The sequence below is a fragment of the Cebidichthys violaceus genome, unplaced genomic scaffold (genome assembly GCF_023349555.1).
Source record: "Cebidichthys violaceus isolate CVI_PGR_0920_01 unplaced genomic scaffold, fCebVio1.0.p SCAF_24, whole genome shotgun sequence".
NCBI classification, from domain to species: Eukaryota; Metazoa; Chordata; class Actinopteri; order Perciformes; family Stichaeidae; genus Cebidichthys; species Cebidichthys violaceus.
Genome location: NW_027176417.1, coordinates 1,156,443 through 1,182,873, shown reverse-complemented (window position 1 = coordinate 1,182,873; position 26,431 = coordinate 1,156,443). Strand labels below are relative to the sequence as shown.

Here is a 26,431-nt window from a genome sequence, read left to right as displayed (position 1 = left end):
CAAAAGCTCTACCAAAAGTCAGAGTCCAAAAAAAATGCCGTAAAAAAGCCAAAGAATTTACAATATGTCTTAATTTAAAAAATATATTTATAAAATAAAAAATATTAATTGTTATGCTTACTTTTTTTTTTGACATTTCACCTTTTATATTACTTAACTATCTTTGTTTACATAGTATATTGGTTGTACGCATGCAAGCTTTATTTTGTTTGCCTTTAGGAATATTGGGTTATTTATGCTATTGTTATTCACGCAACTATTTTCTCAGCTATTTATTTTGTTTACGCAACTATTTCTATTTTATTTACGGATGCACATGCATCAGTACCGAGCAGGTCTTGAACCAGACACGGGGACCTTTCGTGTCGTGAACAAACCTCCTGCGCCACCAATGCAAGTACACATTTATCGCTTCTCTTTGCGTATTTGATTTTCAAATTTAATTTTGGGATTTGGACCTAAAAATTATTGAACCCCTCACTATGACTGTTTCTTCACTTTTTTCAACATGCTATACTATGACCGTTACATGTTAGGTGCCTATTTTCACTCGGATTAACATTACATTTAACAGTGTTTCTGCACATTCTATGATCCGGTGATTTACATAACATGGGCAAAAAAATCTATGAAACGTGGAACGTGACCGTGCTAGCTAGCTAGCGCATTTCAACTAGCTACTCACGTGATTCTCAACTTTTATGAATATTATACAAGCCTGTAACACACTGCACAAGTCTACCAGCGACACTTACTGGGTCGCGTGGCTGTTTGTGACGTGAAATGTCCTCGTGTTATCCCACACCCGTCTACTCCCATGCTGGACGAGGAGACTTCCGAGATGTTTACGAGCCGGCGGAAGACTCGTTCCTCTTGATTGACGCCCTGGAGAAAGACGCAGAGCTGCTGCAGCACATGAGGTCAGACAATTCCCCAAAATCCGTCATATATTTACTTTAACACTAGTTTTATATTTTCAATTTTTGTTTTTTTAAATGTGCCGGTTTCCAGCCCGTGTGTGTGTTTGGAGGTGGGCAGCGGCTCAGGAGTGGTGTCCGCTTTTCTGGCATCGCTGGTTGGACCTTCCGCTCTATATCTGTGAGTTAAACACATTTTCCAAATGCATGGCAGAAAAGTTATTGGACACTCTTTAATATGCGTTTTCTATGCGTTTCTCGTGCAGTTGCACCGATGTGAATCCTGCAGCTGCGCAGTGCACAGCAAAGACAGCTTCCTGCAACAAGGCATCCCTGCAGCCTGTCATCACATCCTTGGTGACATTCAGACGTTTACATTTCAGCTATGCTTGTGCTCTAAGTGCGAGGATTTGAATTGTAAAGACCGCTTTCCTCACTCTCCTGTAGGTGGAGGGTCTTCTGCCCCGCTTAAGTGGGAAAGTGGATGTCCTCCTCTTCAACCCTCCCTATGTGGTCACGCCTTCAGAGGAGGTGGTTCAGCCCCGTGCAGCAGGTTGTCTTCATCTACTGATGAGGAGCAGTTCATCACTGTGCTTTTCTTCCAGGTCGGCAGCTCGGGTATCGAGGCCGCTTGGGCCGGCGGGGAGCGAGGGCGAGAGGTGACCGACAGATTTCTGCCCGTGGTAGCGCAGTTGCTCTCCAGTAAAGGCTTATTCTACCTCGTTACCATTGCTGAGAATGAGCCAGGTGAGTGGAATGATTGACACCGTGCAGGAAACATTCCGGACAGTTCACTGATTTTTCTTTTCTCATCAGAGGAGATCATCCGTTTTCTGGGCAAATGTGGCTTGAGGGGAGAGACGAGCATGTCGACTAGAGCTGGAAATGAGAGGCTGTCCGTCCTGCGCTTCCAAAGCAGCTAACGGTCACTTACAAGTCCCCTGAAAAAGATATCAGGAACTCTTTTCTGCCATTCGGGATGCAGTATTGTCTGCAAGTAAGGACAAATGCAGAAAACTGTAAGTTTCACCTGACAGGAACTTTTTCTCATTAAAGCTGTAAAGAACAAGAACTTCTTTGGCAAATTTGTAAAAGAAAAAAAAAAGCCACACAACATGACCCCACAGGTTTAATAATGTTTTAGTAACACAGACATTCATAAAGTCATAATTATACTAACCCATTCTGCCATTAAGTACAATCAACACTTATTATTTAGGTTAATTCCAGTGCAACTCATATTTTTATTTTTAACATTGGAATGTAATTTTGTTTCAAGTATGATGCTTCTTCACACAAAAAGTTGAAATGTTTCTATGTATGCTTGCAAGCTTTAAGCATCCCATTAAGAACTGGACATGACAATCAGAAGAACAAAACGGTTAATATCTTCAAACTCCACTCGGCTTTGCAGAGATGCAGAAGTTGTCATGCATACATTTGTCTCCTTACAAAAAAAACATCCTGGTGCAGGTTTCTTTTCTGTGAAGCGCTTTATGTATGACTGTACAAATAAACTCATTGTTATTCATATTTCACCCGTGTCTGAATGCCGGCCAGCGAAGCTCTCTTCAGGCCCTGAACTCCAGGTCTGTTGGAGATGACCACCACGATCTCTGCAGAGCTGCATGGACGCTTGGCCTGCTCTATCAGTGCCTGTAAGTTGGTGCCTGGGACAAAAACACCAGAAGATTTTTTTAAGAAAGAAAGTCATCGGTTACTGTACAGAACGTTCCCAAAATGTTGAGGCTCTCCAATTCAATGCAATTCTTATTTCGAGAGCAAAATAAACTCACCTGTGCCAGAGATGAGAACAGCCACCCTGGTCCTCCTGTGTGGCGCGTTGTATCTGTGCACGTCTCTCTTAGAGGCTTTGCCACACATCAGGTATGTAGCTTCTGTTCTTAGGTGATGCTGATTCCACACACTTTAAATTTGATCCTTTTGTAAAACTGTTGAATCTTTGGTGGGAGGTCTCACCATTAGGTGATGTCTTTAAAGCAACAGAATTGAGAATCTAAAGGAAATTAATCTAAATTGAATGTGCATTTATTCTGTAATTACATTAAAAACTTGTGGCCTTAGTGGCAGCTGCTGCTCAGCAAAAGTTACATAATCTTGCTTTAAAACAATGTAAAAATACTCCATGTCACATCATTGTTTTAGATTTTAAAGATGCAATGTGTAATACCGCATGACCCTTTAAAGGGATAAATATAGTATAATAAATAAAAATATATATTTTATGTGACTCTCAGGAGCAAAGTATTCTTTAGAATTGAAAATAGAACTTTATGTTCTCACAAAAAAAGACAAGACAAAAATATAAATTTTCATTTGATCTTGCTTTGTTTTACTCAATTAGAGTGAAGTGAGGAAAGAAGAAGAAAAAGCTTGCATAGAGTGATAACATTTTATATTAGGAGCAGAGTGCTGACAAACATTCATATTCAAAAGTGAGGTGGACTGTACAGAAAGAGTGGTTGTTTGGATGTGAGGCAGCCGGTTCAGGCTCAAAACTTTGGTACATTCTGGTGAGACTGACAAAGGGCAGTGCATTCAGTGATGGAAATAATACATCTTCATTATGAAAATGTATTATTTCATCCCAATTGAATTAAACTGAATTCGCACATGAAATAATATTTTGTAATCGGAATTAGTGTACATTCATTAAAAGTGTAAACACGAAAAACAGTAGGTCCTTGACTTAATCAAAATCAGTTTTCATATCTCAGGGTCATTTTCTGTGCATACATAATAAATTAACTTAAAATAGCATCTTAAAATCAAATTACCTTATTGTGTTTTTCACACCAGCGGCTGTAGTGGGGCTTGGAGATTTAGTTTTTGGTTCTGATATGGGTGTGCGTGGCAGGATCTAGAGGGAGGGAGGGAAGGGAGGTTCTTACTGAACCAAGTAAGAAATACGGAGACAATCCACAACTGATAACGCCCAATGATCAGAGACGGGCCATTATCGTTACGTTAGCTTAAAAAGTTACATTGCATGCTGCAACTGAGCCGATACGCTCATCCCTTCATTTTAGCCATGCTAGTGACATGGATGAAGGGAGAGCCTGTTGGTTAACCACTTTGGTTCAGCTTGAAATATCTCAATAACTATTGGAAAGTTACGAAGTACATTTACTCAAGTACAATTTTAGGTATTTGTACTCCAGTATTTACATTTTCTGTTACTTTATACTTGTACTTCAGATTTGTACGTTTTACATCACTGCATGTAAACTTAAGTTACTGTTTATTTTGCGTTTTGAGTATAACAAATATCCATCCATTATCTGCAAGTGTTTATGAGAGTGTTTAAGAGAGGTCGCTGTGGGACTGGAGCCGATCAATACCAACTGTAATTAACTCCAGCAGTAGATGAAATAGTCCAGACTAAAATCAGCCCCTCCTTACTGCAACAGTACAATGATTTACGCACAAATCACAAATTGTAATCCAATTGCTAATTGATGGCAATACTTTTTTTTTCATGCATGTAACAACTAGTGTAACTGGGATTCAAGTGAAATATTGCACAGCAGCGGAAAAGGTAGAATTATTGTCAAATTAGGTAGCATTAACTGGCTGGGATACATTTTGGTTCTCCCTTGTAAGAGGCCTACCAGGTCAGATGATCATGGATTCATCTTCAGTCATTTTGATGCATTGACATTCAAAAACGTCTCTGCAATAGGAAAATGCGGACCCTTTTAGAGGCCTCGTATGCAACAACCGTCACAAAAGAATAAACGATAATGATATATTTTTAAAAGAGTGAAGTCAACATACAGACACATTGCATTTGTAGAAGTGTTTTGCTGCGTGCTGGTGCCTTACCACATAGAGCTGGTTGGTTTTTTTCCATCCCATGCAACCCAGCCAGACTTTTTACCGCCCCAATTTTCTAGATCCGCCACTGGTAGATGACACTTAATTTAGATTGCCTATTTGGATGTACATTTTTCTTTCAATGTACACCTCTTGGGTGTAGACTACTTTGAACAAACTTTGAAAAATGGACCTGGATCAAAGCAAAACAATCAAGTACAATCCAAATAAATGGATATGGTTATAAAAGTGCGTGTTACTTTCTTACCATCTTAACAATAACTCATCATTAAGTGGTGGCCAAATATTGTTTTTGCCAGTTGATCCAAATCTGGTACAAAATCACTTCCCACACAATCTACATGATAAAGTTGGTTACATTCAAACCACAACATGTCACTGCCACATCATTAGAAAATCACTTTTTCTTGTAGATGAAAATACTGTAAAATACCAAAGCTTCTGTCTGGAGACCAAAATTTGCTGTAGAAGTTCAGGGGAAAATTCCAAAAACCTTACCATATGTTATATCAGGCAGTCCTTGCATGAGCGGTTGTTACTACAGGCCAAAAAGAGACACTGTACTGCAAGAAACACAGTTCTAGACAGGCTGCATATTTGAGGTCCACCCACATTCAAATAAAAGAGGCTGAGTCCACTGAGCTTTTACAGTGGAGGCAGTAGTTGCTTCTTCTTTGATGTGTATATTTTAAACTTTAACTCCTGTTATCAAAGAGAAAGTGGAAAAAAAAAAAAAAAAAACCTCATCCCGGTCTCAGATTGGTCAAATCCCAACAGTCAATATTTCTGGTCCCAAAGGCAGTGTGGCTCTTCATTCGTCACATCACAGGGTGTGTTACTAAGTAGGTGGGAAATGTGTGCAGGTGCAAGAAAAAACAAGTGTTTACCTCTGTACATGGGACATTTCAAAAAGGTCAGAGTGCAGCTTCAAAGGTCTTATCAGCCTCCGTTATAAATGATAGCCCATTATAAATTAAACACAAACCAGAAATTGGACTTTAAAATCCAGCTTTTTCAACCTTTGTCCGTCATGGCTACCTCTCTTCTTATGATGACCAGCAGTCATTGAGGTGGTCAGACGAGACTCATTCCAGCCCAAAGGTGCTGGTCTCCTCCACGGCTGTCAGCATCTTCTCATACAGCATTGAGAAGGATGGGTAGGGTGGCAGGTCCAGCCGATTGAAACAGGTGTGGGCTCTGGGGAGAGATCACAGGGATATTTCAAGAGAATATCGACGAATATATACGAGCCATTTTTGACACGTGTGCATTTTAAATATAATAATAACAATAAGTGTTAGTGATATTCAAAAACAACTTGGTTAAGGAATTCTTTAAATATTGAGTAATAATATGCAAAAATGTAAAACAAAACCATCATCAGAGGGTTAATCATTGTCGATCATTGAGCCAGCTTAGCATATAACCTGGAAACAGGAAAAGAGCTAGCCTGGCTGTATTAAACAGAAACAAAAATCACCAACCAGCATCTTTAAAGCTCACAAATGAATGTCAGTACAAAGCCAGTACTGTTTAATCAGTACAAAAACTTAGGACCAAATTCAAACCATTACCTGGGCAATGCGCTGACCTTCCCCCACTTCTCCACACAAAACCTGCGGGGTCCGTTGCTGCCTCGCAGAGCAGCAAAGCCCTCGTAAGGAATACTGGACGTCCCGGTCACAAACTGAAGGTAGGTGGAGCGGCACAGAGAAGGAAAACAAGATGAAGGCTTAAGATGGAGGGAGCAAATATCGCTGTTGCACCTCAAAAGTTTAGTAAATAACAATCCTCTTTCTGTTTCTCCATCACACACACACACACACACACACACACACACCTGCAGAAGCCGTAGTCTCTGTTCATTGTTGAACCTCTCCACTGCTGCCCAGAACCACCGGATCACAATGTGGTTGTCGTGGTAACCTACAAATAACACATCGTGTCATGTGTGGCGATGGCTCGTGATGACTGAAGCCTGAGGAGACGAGCGCCTTTAAGCAGCGTCCGCACCGCCGGGCTCAGGGACGGCTTCATCAATCCCCGTTTACATTACAGCTTATTCACTGTGCAACTATGATGTACCACAAACATATTTTATGACATATTATAGAAGCACATTATATAATAACTTTACCATCAGGGGGAAAAAAAATCAAAGTCGGTATGCTTCATCACCTGCACACCATGAACGTCAGTACAGAATTTCATGGGAATAGTACAAAGAAACAAAATAACAAATAACAAAATAGAACTTAAAAGGTTTAAAGTGAACTTCCATACCTCCTCTGTACTCTGTGTTGTTCCTCCAGTCTGATAAGTCAATTTCAGCTGTGCCAGCGATCACCAGCTCCAGTTCCCTTGCGTCAAACACTGATACTAGCCTGGCATCCACCACCTAGAAAACAAATGAGAAGTAAAAAATGGAAGAATAAGTATTAGGTTCAACTTTTAGTATTAGTGCCAGGCCTAAGAACAAATAGATAATGTCAAAGTATAGGAACTTGTGAGATTCTTAGAATAGAGTGTGTCAAACCAATCCATACCTCGTAGAAACCTCTGACCAGGCTGTCGGTCTGCTGCACCACTCCTCTCTCTATCCTCCACTTCACCATCCGCTCGATGTATTCCTTTTTGTTCTTCTCCGATACCGGGATGTTGGCTCCGCCGGGCTTCAGTTCCCTTTCTGTTATCTGTAGGGAGCACACAGGCAAAAAAAAAGGACTGAAATCTTGTTCAGCACAAATACGAGTTGCACTGAATATGTGCAGTCACTCACTTTCACTCTTCCTGGCCTCTACACGCTGACTCAACACCAGGTATTTAAACACCTGACCATGCATAGTGAACACAAACTTATAATCTTCGAATGCTCATAACTGTCCTGCAGAACAAGTGTCTATACCAGCATTTGCAACAGCTGCCTGCACTGTAAAGAGTTGGAGAGTAAATGTGTAGCTTCTATAGCAGAAGCCTAAACTATTAGCAACTCTTCCTAGACATCTCTCATATAGTTTAGCCTGATAGCAACATTTTCTCTGATACCTTTTTGGAACTTAGCCACCAGCTAACACCGTGATGTAATCATGATGTCGGTAATAAAAGGGTCTGTGGTTGTGCGTGCGTGCCGTTTAACACTCAGAACCTAACCTGTCCGAACACCTCCTCATTGACGGTGAAGGTGAGGTCCAGCATGTCTTCTATGTCGTTGTCCTTCATCCACTGAAGGGACTGGTGGAACTCCTCATCCAGGTACTCCAGGTCACTCAGGTCACAGGGACTACATGGTGAGAAATGAGAGTGAGAGTGTGTGTGTGTGTGTGTGTGTGTGTGTGTGTGTGTGTGTGACCTGCAGCATTAATGTCAAACAAATAGATAGTAGCCCATAAAGATAATAAAAAGCAATCTATCATACAATGGAAGTTAGAGAGGGGATATGTTGTCAAGGGTTTGTTGGCATAGAAAGCGCTCAGACCACTTATAGAAATGAAACACTGGGATGAAGCCCTAAAATCCAAGTTTTTAAACAAGTCAGTTTAAAATGATTTTGTATGCATCTGTGCTTTGAATACACATACATGCGCAGTAGGCCTTTATAGAAGGGTCTGGTGAAGAAGGCATCCAGCAGGTACTGGTGGATCAGAGCCAAACCCAGAATACGACCACTGAACCGGAACCTGAAACACACACACACACATTAACAAAGTTAAAGTAATCAGGATACGAAAGATCATATGTGAGCTTCACTGGCTGTTATATATGTGTGTGTGTGTGTGTGTGTGTGTGTGTGTGTGTGCAGTAAACCTCACCATTCGTGGTGATTGTCTACGAAAGCGGACATTGGGCTGATCTGGACGGTGTACGTGTCGTTTGCAGAGTACTCAAAGAGACCATAATAAGGGTTGAACAGCTCCCTGGAAACCAAGAAGAAGAACTCTCTGGAAGGCCCGCTGTAGTCCAACCTACAACATACATATTCAGATATCAGTTTCTGGAGACATTATAAATTGATGCAGAAACATTCACCAGAATGCTACGCATCTCGTATTCCTCTCCTCCCCCTCCCTCGTACTCACCCCTCCTCCCCGACAAAGCTGACGTAGAGCTTGCTGCGCTGCAGGTCTTTACGGGAATAGCACATGATCTGGTTGAAGGCATCTTCCAGCAGGTGGTCACGACGGATGATCAACCTGAGACACAAAACACACGCACGCAATGAGCGGACGGACGGACACATACACCTGCACAAAGAAACAGAAGAAGAAACGTCTCTTCATAATAACACATTCCGCCTACTTTAGCTTGCCCGGTCCTTGGCCGTAGCCTTTAGTTTCCAGTTTCCTGTAGAAGTTGCGCAGTTTGGCCTCAAAGTCTCTCTTGTAGGGTGCCGGGGCTCTGGCGTTGGCCCTCTGAGTACCTACAGGTAGAGAGAAAGAGGGAAGTTGGATACTGTGCTGCATGGCATGGGAAACCAATGTATCCAAGCAGCTCCAAGCTGTAGCTAAACAAGATTCTATTCAAAGCATCGATAGCGATCAAATATAACGTCTGCGTGCGACTTGTTTCTCAGTCACTTACCGGGCGAGTTCTGTGGGGAGGAGACAGGGGATCCCCGAGGCGACTGGCAGTAGCTGGGGTGAAGTAAGGCATGAGGAGGCACGTAGGACATCACTTCATCTTCAAACAGACTGCGGAGGAGAGAGAGGATGAGAGGCAAAGCGAGGAAGAAACTGAATGAGTAGAGCGACGGAGGGAAGGGAAGAAGGAGGGAAGGGAGGAAGGAAGCAGGTCTCACCTTAGTAGCATGACAAGATCAGCATCACCTGACAGCCTGGCCAATCCTGACCCTCCATCCGTGCGTATGAGCTGCACCTTCTCCCTAATGTCACATTAATATCACACAGACGGATGCTGAGGACCTGAGCTTTGCTTGTTATGGAAGCTTCACAAACAGCTATACTTACGGTACCAAACAGGAACACTCTGTGTTTTGGGTATAGATTGTCTGTGTTAGCCAAATACCTGAGTGAATGGTTCCGGTTGAAGTCAGGCTGTCTTTCCTGCAAAATCTCAAAGATGTTTGGTTGTCGAAGGAACGCCACAATCTTCTCGTTGTAAGCTGGAAGAAAAGCAGACGCGTTCATGTAGGTCGTCTCCGATCATTTCTGAAGTTTTGTGCGCGTCTGTACTCACCCACTGGCACAACGTCTTGGCACTGCCCCCTGTTGGCAGAGGTGAAGGTGCTGGAAGGCCGCGGCAGGACGGGTGGGCCGGCGTGACGGGGGTCTTCACCAACCTACAGAAGGAGGGGACAAGCGCGTTATATTTCTTTATGGTTTCTACCGCCTCACGCTGCTGTAAGCTGCGGGATTTTCTTCCTTCTCACCAGTCGCCTCGGGCTGACCTCCCCGGCGCTGTGGCTGCGTTGGCGAGTCAGGTGTTGGCGGTGGGCCAGGAGGCTCGGGGGCCGAGTGCTCTGGAGAGGAAGCCGGGGGTCGATGAAGGTGGTGGCGCGGCAGTTATGGTCCACGAAGAAAGACTGAATACGTATATGACGAAAAACAGCCTTTTAAACCATTTAGACCACATCCCCAGTCATAGTGTAGACCTATTTAACAATGTATGCACCGATTGATATGGGCGTCGCCCCCCCCCACCTTGCCGGTATGGTCATGCTTCATCTCCCAGCCTCTCGGCAGCTCCAGCTGTTTGTTGGCGAACAAGTTGAGGAAGGCCACCAGGTCCCTGTTGTGCTGGTAGCGCTCAAAGTGGTGAGCATCCCGACGAACCTTACTGATCATGTGCTTCAGACAGGTGTTGGTGGTGAACATACGGTAGGCACTCTAGGCACGCAAAAGGGAAGCAGGGGAGAATGTATAGAGGAAAAGGAAGGACAAAAGACAGAAAGAAGAGGGGAAACACAAGTTTTCTTGTGAAGTCATCCCACTGTGATACTGTGTAACCATTCACCATTTTTATTCATCAGGTCAACAATTGGTTTATTATTAAATACCTGCACTTTCATCAGCCTCAGTTGTAGTTTGTGTTCGGCGTTAATTAGCAAATTGTAGCATGCTAATTCTAAAGTCAGATTAGAGGTGCTGGTAGGTGGATTTTGTTACCTTTGGACAAAGCCAGTCTTTATGCTAGACTAAGCTCCCCCTTTTCTGACCCCCCCCCTAATCATTTCCGTACAGTCCCTTAATGAGTGTGTGGTCAACAGAGGGTGAGGGGAAGGCTTTGCTATTCCTGAAACAAACAGCAGAGTGTGTGACCTATGAGATGGATGTAAGGGGGGGGGGGAGCAATTGATTGGTTGAGGAGAGACAGAAGAGAAAAAAAGAGGAAAAAAAAAAAGACTGCCCGTACAGGGTTGGAATGCAGCACAGTGAAGAAGTCGGGGCTGGTGAGGAACTTGGCGCTGGGGGACTGAAGCAGCAGAGTGAGGCGAGACCTGGGACTGGACTGAGCCACACTGGTGTCCCTACGCAGCTCTGCAACACACACACACACACACACACACACACACACACACACACACACACACACACACACACACACACACACACACACAAAGTCAGACCAAACTAATCAGGTCTCCAGGACATGCTTTGCAGACTGCATAGACTATACATGAGAGGATTACCTGGTATGGAAGGTTGCATGTCAGTCTCATCTGTCAGCAGCTCATTGGCTGGCTGCTCCTCTGGTCTACCGTCATTGGTTATCGTCCTACGTATACTCTGATACCTGAGAAAGGTGTGTGTGTGTGTGTGTTAACTGATAGATACTGTTTTTTTACTTTGCTGCTTGCTTTCACAGTGTGAGGAGTAGAGTGTCTGTGTGCGCGATCTGACCTGCGGTTCAGCTGCTCCATCTGCTGTATGGAGCTGGACCTCTGGAGGGTCTGCGGGGCGGGGGGAGCGGTGGGACGCTGCCAGGTTGTGGTTCTGTTCACATGGTCCACGTAAAAGATCCGACCATGGCTGTCAATACGAGCCTCCCAGTCTGGATCACACACACACACACACACACACACACACACACACATTGACAGAAGTAAGAGCATATACAGTAGCAAGGTTATACTAAAAAGGAGGAAATAAATGGTTTACAACACACTGCAATTGTATCTGTGAAACAGGAAGGTGAAAAGCATTGTTGTTGTAATACTCATTCTGGCCACAAGAGACTGAAGTGCACCACTACCCCATGTTCTTATGAGCACTAGAAGCATCCAGGTCTCCCTCTGGAGGAGTTTTAATTTGTGTCGGTGCAGGAACAGTTCATGAATAACTACTACTACTAACTAATTATCTTACTCACACACACACACACACACACACACACACACACACACACACACACACACACACACACACACACACACACACACACACACACACACACACACACACACACACACACACACACACACACACACTAGGTGGCAGTGGCTCGTCCAGCTGCTGCAGCAGAGACTGTAAAATATTGACGTGAAATTTGAATGATTAATATTCTTGATTCCCTCAATATTAACTATTAAGAAGACCTCCAGTGAGGCTACTATAGTATTACTGCTCAGTCACGCCGAATAGGGGAGTAAAGCTGTACAGGGGGGAAGAATGTGTGGAAGTGTTGCAATATTTTCCCTTGTAAATAAAAGGAATAATATGTAATTTGTTAATTTTTTTTTACCTGAAGCCATGTCCATCGTGAATCTCACCTGTCTCTCGCTCCACAACGGTCCCGTTCGGACTGCCTCTGGCCCCACAAACGTCCTGGTTTTGGGCTGTGCCTCCGGAGGCCTGCATGGACTGCCTCCTCCTCCACACCTCCCCGTCCTCCTGCTCCTCCCGAGCGCCTCTGTCACTGGCTCTCGCTCCTGTAATTAACACATTTTTTTTGTTTATGTGCAGTTTTGTCTTTCCAGGCTGTAGGCAACCTATAATATATTATAGTATGCGCTACAAATAACACGGGACAGAAGTATTAACAGTATGGGTAAATACTCAAACTTTGCCCATTTTTGTATAAGAATATTGTTGCCCATAAACAGCAACATTTACCACCTACCAGCTTCAGAAGTCCCTCCTCCTTGGTCAGCTGTGACGCTGCTCATAGGAGCGGATGTTTCCACTGGTCCATTCGCCTCGCTGCTCGATGACTCCCCTTCCTCCTCCGCCTTCGGAGCCACTTCCTTTCTTGTCTCCACCTCCTGTGGACAGGAGAGGGGGGGGGGGGGGGAATTATCAGAGAAGAGATTTTGGGAAAAAAAAAGCTCTGTCCAACTGACATCCAAGACATGTAGCTGCTCACCGGAATGGGTGAAAGTGGACCAAGTGAGGGAGTGCAGGGTACCTCCTGGTTTGGCCCTGTCCTGCTGCTCTGCTCCTGACAGGTACATTCCCCCACGGACACACCCGGCCCAGCTGCCGCTTGTATGTCAGTCCCTGATGCCTGAGAGGAGCAAGAAGCTGTCAAAATGTCTCCGGTGACGTGCGCAGCCTCTGCTGACGCTCCAGCAACCTCTCCGGTCCCAGCTGCAGTCTCAGCAGCTGTTGACGTTCCTGCCTGTGCTTCTGCAGCTCCAGTTCCAGGCTGAGCCCTGGCAGAGGAACCTGCTTCCGTTGTAGCCCCAGCTCCAGGCCCAGTTGCAGCTCCGCTCTGCCCCTGTGGCTCTCCTTTTGAACCCTCGCTGCCCTGTCCAGACTCAGCTGTAGCCCACCTCATCGATAAGGCTAGGTCCGTGCTGTGCTGTGTCCTCGTCTCCTGGGATTGCTCCCTGTGCTGCCCCGCCGTCTCCTCATCCTCATCGGAGTCTATGTGCAGCATGGCATTGAGCCGCGTGTCTGTTGGAAAGCTGGAGCGGAGTTTCGGCGAAGGCCCCGCGAAAGGCCGGTCACCGGGGCTCCTCGGAGCCTCGATGGTGTCCAGGTAGTCGTTGAGCGACACCTGCCGGTGGGTGTGACAGCCCAGAGCCACAGCAAGCAGATCCTCCTGCCCCATCTGCCCAGGCTCCCGCCAAATGCTGTCATCGCCATAGTAACAAGCACCGTTGACTAACACGGAGCCTTCGTCGGGGCCTGTCGGGGAAGGTCTGTATGTGGCGCGCGAAGAGGACGATTGGTGAGGGAGGTCTTCGTCGTCAGAGGGACTTCCAGGGTCGCCGTTCACTGCACCTAAGACGGCTCCTACAGCCTCTGGGGAGGCTTCTGGGAGGAGGAGAGGATGGAGAAATGAAGATTGGGGAGAAGCACAGAGTCCCCTGGGAGTCATGCGGTAGAAAACAAATGTTGGCCATGGAAACCCGTGCACATGGATCGATAAACCGAGGAAATGGTTTAGGGGAAATCGTAAAATTTGACTTTGAGAAAAATCCCCTCAGTATTTTTCACATGGATTTCCACATTTATTTGATATATGACGTGAATGTGACAGTCAAACAACTTCTGATCATGCAAAACACTGTACACTAATGTGTGTGTTGCTCATTTTACATTACCACAAAACAGTATAATGTAAACATACACACACACACACCTTCATGTCCAGTGGAGGTGACAACCACCCTGAACGAAAGCTGCCCGCTCACATGGTCCGTAGGGAGACGACGACACAGGCTGTAGCTGACTGGCTGGTCACTGCGCGCACACACACACACACACACACACACACACACACACACACACACACACACACACACACACACATTAGTTATGTCCCTACTGACACTCATACATTATCAGAAAATTCACAGACACACCATACATACATAGATTTATTAAAAAAAGTTTGCCGTTCATGTGCAATGAGTTTGCCCCACCTGCTACCACTATAAACTGTCAACCTTTGCACACACACTATACATCATGATTCATAATGTCTTCAGTTGTGGATCAATATCAAATCAATGTCTGAACAATGAGCTGATTAGGACGTACAGTATCGACCTCATCTAAAAACCTGCAGCTTTCATAGATGTGCACGCAAAGGGAATAAGAGCTGTGTGTGTGTGTGTGTGTGTGTGTGTGTGTGTGTGTGTGTGTGTGTGTGTGTGTGTGTGTGTGTGTGTGTGTACACACTCACTCAGTGGTCGGCCCCTCCAGAAGCCTCTGCACAGGGATGATCAGCTGACCCAGAAAGCGCTTGATGATCGGTCGGCTCTTGGCAAACTTATCCTTCACCTCGATCTCCAACACGTCAGTCATCAGAGCCACAAAGGTGTATTTCTATAGGAAAAAAGTATATTTATCATTTATTTACATTGTGCATTTAGAAATAAATTGGATTTAAATGCTTCAACAATTTCTACATCTAAGCCCGACTAGGCTACTGAACTACAGAACACCAAAAATCTAAATATCAAAACCTAATGAAGTCCACACTATGGTCTAAAATGATTGAAGCTTATACCTGTTATAAAAACATAAACGACTTGCCATATGAAATAATGCTCTTCACCTGCAACTCACCCATTAGTTACATATATCAGGACACCTCGGGTTTAAAATTCTGTGAATATCCAAGGTGGAAATTTTGCTGGGGAATTAACAGGAATTTATGGGAATAAAATGGAAATATAGGGATGATCTGCTTAGGCTGTGTTTAGTGTACGGATAGAAACATTTACCATATCGTAAACTGACATTCATTTGTCAAATAGGTACAGTGTGAAATATGCTATGCGAGTTAGCACAATGTCAATGTCAAGTTGTGTGTGTGTGTGTGTGTGTGTGTGTGTGTGTGTGTGTGTTTGCGCTGACCTCCCCGTTCCACACAGGGTTGGTGGTGTTGGCTATGATGGAGGAGCGTCTCTCCTGGCCGTGGTGGGTGAACTTGGGGAGGCCGCTCCTCTTGCCGGGCTGGATCGACATCTTCAGGTAGGGGTCGGGGTTGAAGAACATGCCCTTCTTTAGGCCCAGCGCCCGGATGTCTGGAGGAGAAGAACACACATTCATAAGCCTTCGGGACTGACTTTTACTTGACAAGTCCGCCACTGAATCAGTCCTCGTACCGGATAGGGTGAAGCTGACGAGTTTACGACAGTGCTCAGTCCCTGATTGGTCGTCCGCTTGGCCTTCACTGCCCACCTGATGAGAAATCAACCAATAGGAGAGCATTATGAGTGAACCAACTTCACAAACATTAGATATTGATGACAAGTTAAAAGGAGGAACATCAGAGAGGGAGAGGAATAATGAGAGAGAGAGAGTCCCGATTCAGGCTGACTGCTTTACATTTTACTGACTCAACTGGAGCAAATGTCTCTTAGCCTCAGTTTCTCTCCATTCACTCGGACTGCATCCCTTCCGTCTCTTCATTTGTTTCTAGCTTCTGTCTTAGCTGAGTGGAGTCCAAAATATGTTGCCCAATAAATTCTCTGGGTTAAGGGGCAGCAGGTAAGAAGATTTTCTTCTCAAAACCACCTTTTCGGAACTGGATCCTCAAGTAATCCTTTATTTCGTCACAATTCCTGTGACAAAGCATGACACTGACATGACACTTAGGATGTGACGGTTTCATGTGAGGGTAGAAAGAAAAAGATAAGAGATGATGGTGACAGAGGTGGAGGAATGACACACACTAACATACCGGTACTCCAGGGTTCTTCACGGTGATACAAGAAGTTGTTGCTCTTAATGCTCCACTTACGCCGTGATAGTATTTAAAGCAGATCTTAGTCTCCGCTGTGGAAAGAGCAAAGATACAAATGACGACGTCACCACGACATTATCAAGGCTGTTTCAAGGCGAGTCACGTGATATTCGTTTTCAGGCGTGCTAGTATGGACGGAGATCGTTTTTGTTTTAAAACTATTAGTGTGGATGTAGCCCTAAGGCAAACACAGCACCCGTGGGGTCCACTCACGCTCCATGAAGTAGGGCTCCGGCTCCAGTCTCCACACAATCTGTCCTCTCTGGGTGCCATTCACTCCACGATTCTTGGAGTCCCACACGTTGGCCACGCACGTCTCATCTGTGAAATACACACATTTATATTCACACGTTGGTCCCTTTGCGTCTCTCGGTCTTTTTACCACCCTTGGCTCGACACAGATGCTTTTGTAAATTAGGCAATAGTAAGACATCAGGTGAGGTCACAAACAGCTATTGTTGGCCTCACTTAATTAGGTGTAAAAACACCTCAGCAGGAGAGATTCGAAGGTGAACAAAGCCTGGAGAGATGGTAGGTACCGTTTTCATATATTGAGGTCGTACACAACATTTCTCCTCATTAATGAGAGGCAGGAGTCGTGAGTCTCGGGACTGTCCCGGGCCACGGCCGTCAGCTGTCAGTCAAACAGTCACAACAGTGAAAAATGGGGTTACTGAGGGATGCTCTGCCCTCAGGTCATAAACCACATCCCTGTCAGTGCAAACATTTATGTGTACGTCCTGTGACAAATGGCCAGTGTCCTAACGGATCAATGCTGATGTCTGTCTGTCTGTCTGTCTGTCTGTCTCACACACTCACACACACCAGCACCACAGTCACACCAGGTCACCATCAATAACATCTGAGCCTTTGTTGGTGACAGCAAATTCCTCACACTCACTCTCGCACGCACACACACACACACACACACACACACACACACACACACACACACACACACACACACACACACACACACACACATCTGTTTGACCCGATAACACTGTCTGACACAGAGGTCAGACAGTGGGGTGAGGTAACGGAACTCAGGCGGCTCCAGGGGGAGGAATGGCTGACAGCCAGGCTGGAAACAGTGCTTGGGCCCTGGGGAGAAGAAAGCCCCCAGAAATCCCCCTGCATTGAGTCAATACCACTGAAGAGCGGCAGAGAGGTTGAATGGATGGAGAGATCACCTTTCACCGACTTTCTCTGTCTCGGATAGAGGATTGTCCAGAAGGCAATCACTCTCTTTCACACACACACACACACACACACACGCAAAATCGGTCATCTGTGGTATGAGATGACCTTTTGTAAAATGGTGCGTACAGTAATTCATTTGCTGCATAAAGCTGCTCTTTCACACCTGAGCCTAAGAAGTGCATCACCCAGCCCAGCTGTTGACAGAGACGGGCTTTTATCTCACATTAAACCCATGCTGCCATATCAGAATGGACCAGAAGTATAACTCCATCAACCAGTATTGTTGCAGATAAAGTCCATTTCTGTCCAAAATGTCATCACTTAATTTTGTGTGTGTGTGTGTGTGTGTGTGTGTGTGTGTGTGTGTGAGAAAGAGAAAGGATGTAACATGAGAAGAAACGTACTGCTCTTGCTGATGCCTCTCTATGAGACCATCAGCGAAAAGATGGTCTATTACCATTAAGTTATTCTTAATGCTCGTCATCGGTGCCACCGGGTTGGATTCAGCACAAAGTCAGATGAAATCATGCAAGTTTCCAGAACCTTCTTCAGCTCAGGCTGCAGCGAAGCCTCGTGGAAATCAGCCCACCTGCCGACAGACCCAGATCCCTTCTACCGGCACTCGCCGTCCCTGCTCGGAGCAAACGCCAACACCTGAGTTGCTGTCGGCCCGAGTTCCTCACATGACTTTAAAGTCCCAGTGAAATGGAACTTACTGGAAGGAAGGCCTGGGACAACCAGTACCAGGACTGAGAGGGGCAGACTGTGAGACTGTCCTTAGAATGAACGGAAAGAAAAGTAAAGAATTCTTGAAGATTACCAACCCTGCCTTTGAGTTAGAACGATGATCAGGACTAACACATCCACTGTATTATCAAATCATGTGAATGGAAGCTATGAGTGTGTTCCACTGGCTTGCTTAATGCTAGCGCTTACCAGTTATTGGTGGTATTGCCGCCTCCCCCCCGACCCACCGTGTTGTTGTTGTGGAAGCGCTACGCCCACCCTCCAACCCTGAGTGTGCTTACCGATGTGGTACAGGCCGATCCAGTCCGTGGCATCCACCTCCTCCTTGATGTCCCAGGAGATTACCAGGTGGCTGTGGCCTAGAGTCAGCTGGTACGTAGACGCCGCAAGTGATGAGCGGCTGTCTGATGTCACCAGGTCTGTGTCGCTGTTGGCCCGCTGCAGACCAACTCCCGCTGTTTCTGGTTGGCTCCCCGGCGACGTGGTGGGAGAGGAGGACACAGAGGAACCGACTTCCCCGTCTGTGCCCTGCACCGACAGGCTGCGGAGGTTATCTGGACCAATCGTGTACGGCCGGGTGTGTGGGGTGCGCCGACGCACCGCCAGCAGGTGCTCCCGGGCGCTGCCGCCGTTGGCCGACGAGGAGGACGAAGGGGATGAGGGAGTGGAGGAGGCGGTGGCAGCCATCGCCATGGTTTCCGCGGAAGACGAGGCGAGGAAGGGAGGGGGCAAGAAGCGAGGGGGAGAGGAGGAGAGTCGGTGGTGGTGACGGTAGTGCTGGTGTGAGTGGGGCTTAGGGTGAGGATGGCGGTGGTGGTGGTGGTGGTGGTGGTGTTGATGGTGGTGGTGGGGAGGGGAAGGAGGGGAGGAGGTGGAGAGGCTGGTGGACGATGACTGGGGGCGGGGGCGAGGGGGGAGGACGGCCGTTGCTAGAGAGGGGCGAATGGTGGAGGTCAGATGGGCAAGCCAAAAGAAAACAACAAAAGAGGGAAGGGGAGGAAAGAAGGGAAGGAGACGCAGCTCAGAAGCGCACCTCTAGACCAAAGTGTCGAAGCAAAGAATGGGCTGGAGAAAGGAATAGAGGTATGGAGGTACAGAAGTATGAATGGAGTGATCACAAGAGCAGCGCACTGTCCAAAGACAACAAAAAGGGTTTGGATTCCTTAAAGTCCATTGCTTTGGCCCTACCCTTAGGCAAGGCACTTCAGAGTTCCCAGATTCCACTAGCCGTTCTTTAAGGTGCTATGAGGCGGTTTTAAACCATAGTTGAACCTATGAACCTTTTCTGCCCTTTCCTCTCTCAGATCCGTCATGGATATCACGTCTCCGCTGCGACTGTCGATGCTGATTTATCTCTCTTAACACCCCAAGACACCATATCCATTCTGACAAACACTAAAGTGTCAAACAGCAGAGCAATGTCTTGCTCTAGGGCCCTAGAGTACTTTGTAAACCATCCAGGTACCCATTATGACACGGGGAAGTGGTGGAGTGGGAAGATGGGCAGAAAGAGAGACAAGGTATTAAGGACGGAAGGCAATCCGGGAATCCATCTGGTCTGTCGGGGGAGGAGGGTGTGATGACGGGGCGTTCCTATGATCCACAGGGAGGAGAGGGGTGAAGGGAGATTGAAGACCTATACGGAGAGTGAGAGAGACAGAGCGAGAGAGAGGAAGTAAGAGAGGTGGAAGGGGAAAGAGGAGGACAAAAGTAAGAATGGTGGTCAGTATTGTGTGGTAGTGCTTTGTGTGCAGGAGGGCTAATGGTAACTATTCTATTCAACGTCAGTGTGTTCTATTTCCTTTATCTTCAAGTCATTAAACGTGGGGCATTGTCCACGCAAGTAAAGCGCAAGGAAACATCTGCAGCGGATCAATCCTACTTAAGGAATCCTACTTTGACACGGTTCGCCTGCTGTCTTTTGAGTCTCTGCTCTCACATTGGATCTGCCATATGTGTAGTTTCTGGTATATTAATGGGGTTAAACAGCATGAAGTTCATCACATGGAACGAACCAAGGATTTCATATATGTAGACTCTATCTCCCAACTTGTCAGGACCCCTTGGGGATATATTCTAGATGGCTTGTGTATCATTTTAAAAGACAATTCCCCAAAATGAAAACTTTGACAACATAAATTATTACATCGTTACTATTTTTTATATATTAATGCAAATTTGTATCACTTTGACACCACCTTCAACGACACAAAGAGGTTAACAGGTTCAATTCCACATCCTGAATAGATAGACATAAAACCATATCCTGGCAATCTTTCAAAACGCCTGCACACACACACACACACACACACACACACACACACACACACACACACACACACACACACACACACACACACACACACACACACACACACACACACACACACACACTCGCTCTCTTCGTCCTTCCTTCTTTCTGTCTCAATCGATCTCTCTCTCTCTCTCGCTCAAACACACACACACACACACACACACACACACATTTCCACTGTGACAGGCGATTACGCCAAACTGCGTCTCAGCTTCCGCACCGGTCTTGTCAGACCTACAGATCGGCAGCCACTCCCCTCCTTCCTCTCCTCTCCTCTCCTACATCCTTCTAGCCATTAGAAGACTGAATGGATGTGCACTCACACCATCCCCCGAAGCTCCTAAGTTAGCGGTGCATCGTGCTGCTGATAGAGAGCTGGAGGTAGGGTTCAGAGACGGTTTTCAATTAAAAGATTGACAAAGAAAAGAAGAAAAAAGAGACACAGGGTATATCATGGAGGCCGTGTTCATGAAGCTTTCTCTTAAGAGTTCAGAGAAACACTGATTGTGTTTGGCTCAGACAGTGAGATGGTGAGCAGAGTTGAAACGCATCACTTCCTGACTTCCAAAACACGTTTCTGTTATACAGGGAGTTTAAATAGTAGTAGAATTACAGCTTAAAACAGTTTTTGCTAAATTGAAAGTGTGTAAAAAAGGTTTTGTTTCCTTTTGTCACTACATGTCAAAGTAGTGCCTCAAAATAAAAAATCCAGCAAACCATAAAACACTAACTAAACCAGGCTCAGCGCACACACACACACACACACACACACACACACACACACACACACACACACACACACACACACACACACACACACACCCTCCACCACATCTGGACTGATTTATAAATAGCTCAGAGGAGAGGCCAGTGTTTTGCATAGTGCTGTTGACAGAGTTTAAAGCTCAAAATACACACATTTACAAACTTGAATTATGCTGAAGGTCCGCATACCTAACAAACTAAAACCCTCTCACACACCCCTTCACTCGCTCCTCCTCAGAGAACACCAGTTTACTCCATCCTTAGAGTCAAATGAAAAGGTCGCTGTCAAATACACACAACTGCCTCTTGTCTTTAAAAAACTAATCAGAAACACACACACACACACACACACACACACACACACACACACACACACACACACACACACACACACACACACACACACACACACACACACACACACACACACACACACACACACACACACACACCTCTCTGGAGGTAAATGTCCATGATATAGCAGTAGGATTAAAACAGAACGGAGGGGATTTATGGTTGACAGAATGCCTCGTCTAATCCGCTGCATTACCACACAGCTTCAATCTGCCTCTGCAGCCAAGTCTCAGCTTTTTGGGGGCATTTAATAATTCTTTCAAGTCGTTTTGTCCTTCATCATTGATATCTGAGCTTGCATTCGGTACGTTATGAGAGTTGTCACTTGATTTCTGCCACACAGACTGCCTGGGAATGGAATCTGACCCGCTTTTCCCCTTTGCTGCATGTCGTCACCTCTCCCCCCGCCCCCTTCCCCATCTATAGTATCTATATCCAATACAACAAAAAAAGCAGCATAAGCGCCTTTAAATAATGAAATACATCTTGTTGGATACAATATATTATATGTTAGGTTTGCTGAGAAGCTGCTCAAAATGTTCCAATGATCATATTGAATTTGACGGAGTCTGACTGCACATTACTTTACATCATCATTTTCTTTTAATGTCCTTTGGGCTCTTCGCAGGCACCTCTTGTCACCAATATCACTGATGGTTCCTTGCTTGTAATAGCTCATAATCATAACATAATACATCTGCATACTTGTCCGCTGTTTAACCACAGAGCTGAGAAGATGGGCCATCAAAGCAAAACAAACACGGCGTGACTTTCCACGCATGTCTTCCAGTTTGCATAGATTCACCAGCACAAGAATGTCCCGCTGTACTTCCGCCCCAGCAGACTGCAACTATGCGCCGGATGAATTCAGCAGGAGAAGGTGGGTGGTGGTGGTGGGAGGGGGGGGGCACTGACGCCGTAATATCAGCAGACACACACACACACACACACACACACACACACACAATGGTGAAGTCGCACACACACACGAATACCTTCACAACCAGAGGAGACAGTGAGTGGATTGATGGGGTGGACTGGATCGCAGCGCTGACTCATCACCGCCCTACTGCCCCGCGGCCTCTAAGACTTGAAGTGTGTGTGTGTGTGTGTGTGTGTGTGTGTGTGTGTGTGTGTGTGTGTGTGTGTGCGGTCGTCGGTGCAGGCTTCCCATTAAAGGTGTGTGAGCTCATAAGCTATCATGTTGAATGGGAGCTGCTGCAATGGCAGGGAACTGGTGGGGTAGCCCTGCCATTGCCTGACGAGGTCCTAAAATCCCCAGATGTCCCACCAGCTTACTGTTAACTCGTTGAAAACGTGACATACCTTTTATTCATGTGAAATATTACCGATGAAAAATCTCTCCAGTTTGTCCATGTTGACCCCCCCCCCCATACCTGAAGTGTTACTGTGTGAGTTGAGTGCACTCTATCCCCTGGCAGCCGCTTCCAGTTTGCAGGTTATTTATACGACTTTGTGACTAAATATACACTCACAACCCTGTGAAAACAGACACTGATATCAATACGCCGCAGCAGGTGGTGGCGGTGGTGGTGGTGGTGGCACACAGGCTGTATGCACCGAGAGAATATTTGTCCAAAACCTGCGTTTCATCCCGCGCTCAGACAAAGGAATGATGGGTAGAAGAGAGTGCACATTCAAGTGTTTCCTATCACAGCTAAATGTTTGTGGGTTGGGCGGGAGGAGCGTTTCATCCCCGTGACTCTAAATCTCTCGCAGACATCAAAACATTGCCGTTATTCTTCTAGCTGGGGCAGTCCTTGGGTTTATGCGCCTGCGCAGACAACGCTACCCGACTGAATAATGCAAGTGTCGGAGCTTAAAAGCAGCACTGGGAAAGATTTAGATGGAATGACAAAAAAAAAAAAAAAAATAGTCGTATCAGCCTCATTAAATCCCAAAGTGGAGCTACGGAGGAGACGGCTGACCCACTCCCTGAAGAGATGCCAAGAAATGTGTCCCATTTGCCCAAATAGCGTTGTGGTGTTGGGGCGGTACACTCCTCTGAATATAAACTATCCCCACGGTTTCTGGCAGGGCGTTGTGCAATACAGACAACAAATGAAAGGTCTCTTGAGATGAATTTACTGGTATAAATCTGGAAGACGTTTGTACAAAGAAAGGACCGCTATTAAACACATCGATAAACACACACACACACACACACACACACACACACACACACACACACACACACACAGTCCTGAAATAGCTGTAGCGTGCTTGGAGAACAATGAGGTGGGCCATTCAGAGAGGCGACAGCTTCCTGTCCCCAACACGCCCCTCACATTCCTCTGGGCCGGTGGGTTGCTGTGTTTCGGTGCGCTCTCGTAGTGACCTCTGACCTCGTGCGGGACAAAAGTGCCCCGATCCAAACGGGACAGACGTGACAGAGCTGAAGACGTCTGATTGGACAAAAACTACTGGTTAATGTTTTATAGTAAACTGGGACCTTTGAAAGAGGTGGACATTCGGGTTTACCGGAAAACACCACTGGGTTGCATTATGGGAAATAAATCGGAATAAATGTCAGGATATGTTAACCTCTGCTGCTTCAGTCTTGACCATTCTTTTTTTTGACACTATATGTATGTATGTACATCTTCTTTTATTTATATATATATATATATATATATATATATATATATATATATATATATATATATATATATATATATATATGTCACAAAATTCTCATTACATCTCGACAGCAATCAATAAAATCCAAAAAAGTAAAGTTAGAAATATGTAAAATTAGAAAAGCTCTTTTCTGATGGAGGTGAGGTGGTTTAATTCAGGGCAGGACGGACCGATGAAGAAAGTTGTATCAAGTATCGGGTCAATAGACGTAGTTGTCAAAAATAGGCATGGGACACTTGAGAATCTCCCTTCTACATGCATCCAGCATCCTGTCTCGTGCACTGAGGTGCACAGCCACACTAACAACGAGACTTTGCTCAGACACAAATAATGGATCCCAATATCTGTTTCTAGTGATAAACAAACTGCAAGAACACTCGGTTGACCTGCCACTCCGTCTCGTGACTAAACGAACCCCAGCCTTCACTGCGGTGCATTACAATTAGTTTTCAGATCCTACGTGGAGCTATTAGGGAGGAAACAGGAGACGAGCTGTCCTGGTTATTGATCCGACTGTGTGAGCTCTGATCGGACTCGCATTCTTTAACAGAGCAGGTTGAAATCACTGTGGACTTTTCGCTTCTTTTTTTATGTTGTTGTTGCATAAAGCCGCTTTGACAGCAACGCATACTGCTGTGGATTAGATTGTTGCCTTTATTGTTGTTGTTGTTTCTATTAGGCCCTAAAATGTGTCACTTATGCCAATGCGCTCACCACATATCACATCAAAGCATGACTTCATCAGCTCGTAACCAGCCCTTCACAAGCGGACTGATGAGCGGAAAAAAATGAAAATGTGCTGAAACACACTCGCTGTGTGGAGTCAATTAAAAGCGTGATGGCAACGTATGTCGCTCCCAGGTCCACATCATAGCAACACCCTGTGTGCAACAATAACCCACACATCTATCATTCAATCGGACACACTGCTTACCTCTGCTGAGGCGATTTTAAACGTCGTTTACAACGAAAAATGCCCCGAATAAGTCGTTTAATTATGGACGACGGATCTCCATACGGCCCGGCCACCGCCACCGACTCTTCATCGGCTTCCAAGCCGGGATCCGGTGCTCCAGAGCCCGTGCGCAGCGCCGCTGCTCCCCGGTAGTCCAGAACAAAAAAAACAAAACAAAAAAACTTCCCGTTAATTGTATCGTTTCATTGAATTAGTCCTATTCTTGCATCATGGTTGCCAGGTCTGTCGCTCCGCGGCGTCGTTGACTCCTCCGCGATGTTGCCAGGCTGGATAGAAAGACGCGTTCATATCTTATTTATTCGTCTGGACCGCTTCACATCCGCCTCCCCCGTTTCCGCTGCACTCGACGCCCGCTTTGCTTACACTCTGCCATGCTAGAGGGAGATAAAAGAACACAAGCATTCTGATTATAACACGTAGAGCTCCACTAGCAGCGCTTTAAAAAGCCAGGCCTTGTAGTGGGAGTCCATACCGACCGAGCGCAGCGTCAAAATAACTGCCCCCCCCCCATCCCCCGCCTCCCGTTATGGATCATGGTTTCCCAAACTGAGGTTCCTGCAAAGGGGTCGCTAGACAAAGAGCCCACAGGACCATTTAGGAGCCCAAATAATGTACTGAACTCTTCCACATCCTCTAAATCCAGATATAACTAGTCCAGTCATATTATACAGGGTTATGATAAACTGTCAACTAAACTGTAATTCCTATTAGGATTCACCAAGTCAACTTTTTTGCAGTTTTTTCTGCTGTGTTTTTGAACAATATTACTGGTGCTTACATTATTCAGTGACACACACACACACACACACACACACACACACACACACACACACACACACACACACACACACACACACACACACACACACACACACACACACACACACACACACACACACACACCAATATTGTCCCGCCCTGGCCTAGATGGAGTGCAGTGACCCGGTGAGGAGACATGATGGAAGCAGACTGTTAGGA

At 45.8% G+C, this 26,431-nt stretch overlaps 2 protein-coding genes across 3 annotated transcripts; one reads left to right on the top strand and one right to left on the bottom strand.

Moving 5' to 3' along the window:
* Positions 1-728: 728 nt before the first annotated feature.
* Positions 729-1,989, top strand: LOC137878998 (methyltransferase N6AMT1-like). Its single transcript, XM_068719552.1, has 6 exons — positions 729-920; positions 1,012-1,098; positions 1,184-1,274; positions 1,365-1,448; positions 1,523-1,664; positions 1,734-1,989. The coding sequence occupies exons 1-6, from the start codon at positions 784-786 to the stop codon at positions 1,838-1,840; spliced, it is 648 nt and encodes a 215-aa protein (XP_068575653.1). The 5' UTR covers positions 729-783; the 3' UTR covers positions 1,841-1,989.
* A 1,254-nt stretch (positions 1,990-3,243) lies between these two features.
* hecw2b (HECT, C2 and WW domain containing E3 ubiquitin protein ligase 2b) lies at positions 3,244-25,919 on the bottom strand. 2 transcript variants are annotated; one of them, XM_068719434.1, is made up of 30 exons: positions 25,412-25,919; positions 18,665-20,019; positions 16,647-16,754; positions 16,371-16,465; positions 15,793-15,868; positions 15,542-15,711; positions 14,865-15,007; positions 14,319-14,419; positions 13,095-13,990; positions 12,852-12,993; positions 12,502-12,660; positions 11,633-11,783; positions 11,422-11,525; positions 11,145-11,269; positions 10,433-10,618; positions 10,162-10,314; positions 9,969-10,071; positions 9,798-9,894; positions 9,571-9,654; positions 9,354-9,463; positions 9,072-9,192; positions 8,852-8,965; positions 8,585-8,737; positions 8,354-8,452; positions 7,926-8,055; positions 7,322-7,468; positions 7,059-7,173; positions 6,616-6,701; positions 6,350-6,462; positions 3,244-5,972 (listed from the first exon to the last, which is right to left on the bottom strand). In XM_068719434.1, exons 2-30 carry the CDS (start codon positions 19,074-19,076, stop codon positions 5,861-5,863), a joined length of 4,605 nt encoding a protein of 1,534 aa, XP_068575535.1. In that variant the 5' UTR covers positions 19,077-20,019; positions 25,412-25,919; the 3' UTR covers positions 3,244-5,860. The 2 variants fall into 2 exon arrangements, with proteins under 2 accessions (XP_068575535.1, XP_068575536.1); XM_068719435.1 differs by having other exon boundaries at positions 13,095-13,987.
* Between the last annotated feature and the right edge of the window lie 512 nt (positions 25,920-26,431).

Bases quoted from the DNA above. Each gene is read 5' to 3' on its own strand.
- LOC137878998 (XM_068719552.1), top strand. From the start codon at position 784: ATGTCCTCGTGTTATCCCACACCCGTCTACTCCCATGCTGGACGAGGA. The intron at 1,099-1,183 runs GTGAGTTAAACA...TTTCTCGTGCAG, and splicing joins GGACCTTCCGCTCTATATCT to TTGCACCGATGTGAATCCTG. The intron at 1,665-1,733 runs GTGAGTGGAATG...TTTTCTCATCAG, and splicing joins CATTGCTGAGAATGAGCCAG to AGGAGATCATCCGTTTTCTG.
- hecw2b (XM_068719434.1), bottom strand. From the start codon at position 19,076: ATGGCGATGGCTGCCACCGCCTCCTCCACTCCCTCATCCCCTTCGTCC. The intron at 9,895-9,968 runs GTGAGTACAGAC...CTTTTCTTCCAG, and splicing joins CCAAGACGTTGTGCCAGTGG to CTTACAACGAGAAGATTGTG. The intron at 5,973-6,349 runs GTAATGGTTTGA...ATCTCTCCCCAG, and splicing joins AAGGTCAGCGCATTGCCCAG to AGCCCACACCTGTTTCAATC.